Source organism: Calidris pugnax, unplaced genomic scaffold (assembly GCF_001431845.1).
Source record: "Calidris pugnax isolate Ruff unplaced genomic scaffold, ASM143184v1 scaffold392, whole genome shotgun sequence".
Taxonomy (NCBI): domain Eukaryota; kingdom Metazoa; phylum Chordata; class Aves; order Charadriiformes; family Scolopacidae; genus Calidris; species Calidris pugnax.
Genome location: NW_015091102.1, coordinates 125,479 through 127,538, shown reverse-complemented (window position 1 = coordinate 127,538; position 2,060 = coordinate 125,479). Strand labels below are relative to the sequence as shown.

The 2,060-nt window shown below is 64.2% G+C and overlaps 1 protein-coding gene across 1 annotated transcript in view; it reads right to left on the bottom strand.

Annotated features, from left to right (window-relative positions):
* LOC106897386 (chromodomain-helicase-DNA-binding protein 3-like) overlaps positions 1-2,060 on the bottom strand; it is a 132,178-nt gene that overhangs the window by 26,170 nt on the left and 103,948 nt on the right. The window contains exons 18-19 of the mRNA XM_014957981.1: positions 1,594-1,791; positions 218-353 (exon numbers count right to left, since the gene is read on the bottom strand). Of these exons, the coding sequence (XP_014813467.1) occupies positions 218-353; positions 1,594-1,791 (334 nt within the window). The remainder of the gene's footprint in view (positions 1-217; positions 354-1,593; positions 1,792-2,060) is intronic.

Sequence of the window (2,060 nt, the reverse complement as noted above, 5' to 3'; positions counted from 1 at the left end):
GAAGGATTTTTGGGGGGGCACCCAAACTCTGAGGTCCCCTGGAGGATTTGGGGGGGCACCCAAACCCCTGGGTCCCTTTTGGGGAGGGGGGGGTCACCCAAAAACATGGGTCCCCTGAGGGATTTGGGGGGCTACCCAAACCCCTGGGTCCCCTGGAAGGATTTTGGGGGGGCACCCAAACGCCCGGGTCCCTTTTTGGGGACAGGGGGGGTCTCACCTGGTCGCTCCTCGCGGGCCGGGGGCCCTTCGGCCTCGGGCTCCCTCTGGCCGGGTCCCTCCTCCTCCTCCCCCTTCCTGGGCCCTTCGGCCTCGCTGCCATCGCCCGGGGACGGTGGCACCTCGGGGACAGGGGGCTGTGGGGACACAGCGGGGGGGTCAGTGGCACCCCAAATGCTGGGACATCACACACACACATCCCCCCACCCCCCCGGAGTGACAGGGGGGGACACGGGGACAATTTGGGGGGAGGGGAGGGGAAATGACACGGATGGGGACGGGGTGGTGACAGGGAGGACACGACTGGGGACAGGGATGGAGGGGGACAGGTAAGGACAGGGATGGGGACAGAGAGGACAGAGAGGGGACAAGGAGGACAGGGATGGGGACACGATTGGGAATAAGGATGGGGAAGGGGACAGGGAGGACACAACTGGGGACAAGGAGGACACAGGGGACACAATTGGGGACAAAGATGGGGAAAGGGAGGACAAGATTGGGGACAGGGAGGACATGGGGGACACAATTGGGGACAGGGAGGACACGGGGGACACAATTGGGGACAGGGAGGACACGGGGGACACGTCTGGGGACAAGGATGGGGAAGGGGACAGGGAAGACACGATTGGGGACAAGGAGGACACAGGGGACACGATTGGGAACAAGGATGGGGACAGGGATGGGGACAGGGAGGACACGATTGGGGACACGATTGGGGACAAGGATGGGGAAGGGGACAGGGAGGACACAATTGGGGACGGGGAGGACACAAAGGACACAATTGGGGACAAGGATGGGGACAAGGAGGACACAATTGGGGACAGGGAGGACACGGAGGACACGATTGTGGACAAGGATGGGGACAGGGAGGACACAATTGGGGACAGGGAGGACACGGGGGACACGTCTGGGGATAAGGATGGGGAAGGGGACAGGGAAGACACGATTGGGGACAAGGAGGACACAGGGGACACGATTGGGAACAAGGATGGGGACAGGGAGGACACAATTGGGGACAGGGAGGACACAGGGGACACGATTGGGAACAAGGATGGGGACAGGGATGGGGACAGGGAGGACACGATTGGGGACACGATTGGGGACAAGGATGGGGAAGGGGACAGGGAGGACACAATTGGGGACAGGGAGGACACGGGGGACACGATTGTGGACAAGGATGGGGAAAAGGAGGACAAGATTGGGGACAGGGAGGACATGGGGGACACAATTGGGGACAAGGATGGGGACAGGGAGGACACAAGTGGGGACAAGGAGGACACGATTGGGGACAAGGATGGGGAAGGGGACAGGGAAGACACGACTGGGGACAGGGAGGGGGACAGGGAGGACACGCCTGGGGACATTCCTGTCACCCACCTCCGTCTCCATCTTCTCGGGGCCTTTGGGCTCCTTCTCGTCCCTGGTGTCACCCTCGTCCCTGTCCGGGGGTGGCCCCGTCCCGTCCCCGCGCTCGCTGGGCGCCGGCGTGGCTGGGGACAGGGGACGTTGGGACACGGGGACACCAGGTGACCCCGCCACCCTGCCCGCGTCCCCGTGTCCCCTCTGTCCCCATCCCTGCACCCCTGGGGCCCCACTGCCCTTGTCCCCCGTCCCCTCAACATCTCCATCCCCACACCCTGTCCCCATGTCCCCGTGTCCCTGTCCCCCATCTCCCCCCATCCCGTCCCTGTGTCCCTGTCCCCATCCTGTCCCTCATGTCCCCCCATCCTGTCCCCTCCTTCCCCTGTCCCCATCCCTGTGTCCCTGTCCCTGTCACCGTCCTGTCCCCATCCCCATCCCGTCCCTGTCCCCATCCCTGTCCCCATCCCACCACCTGGAATCGC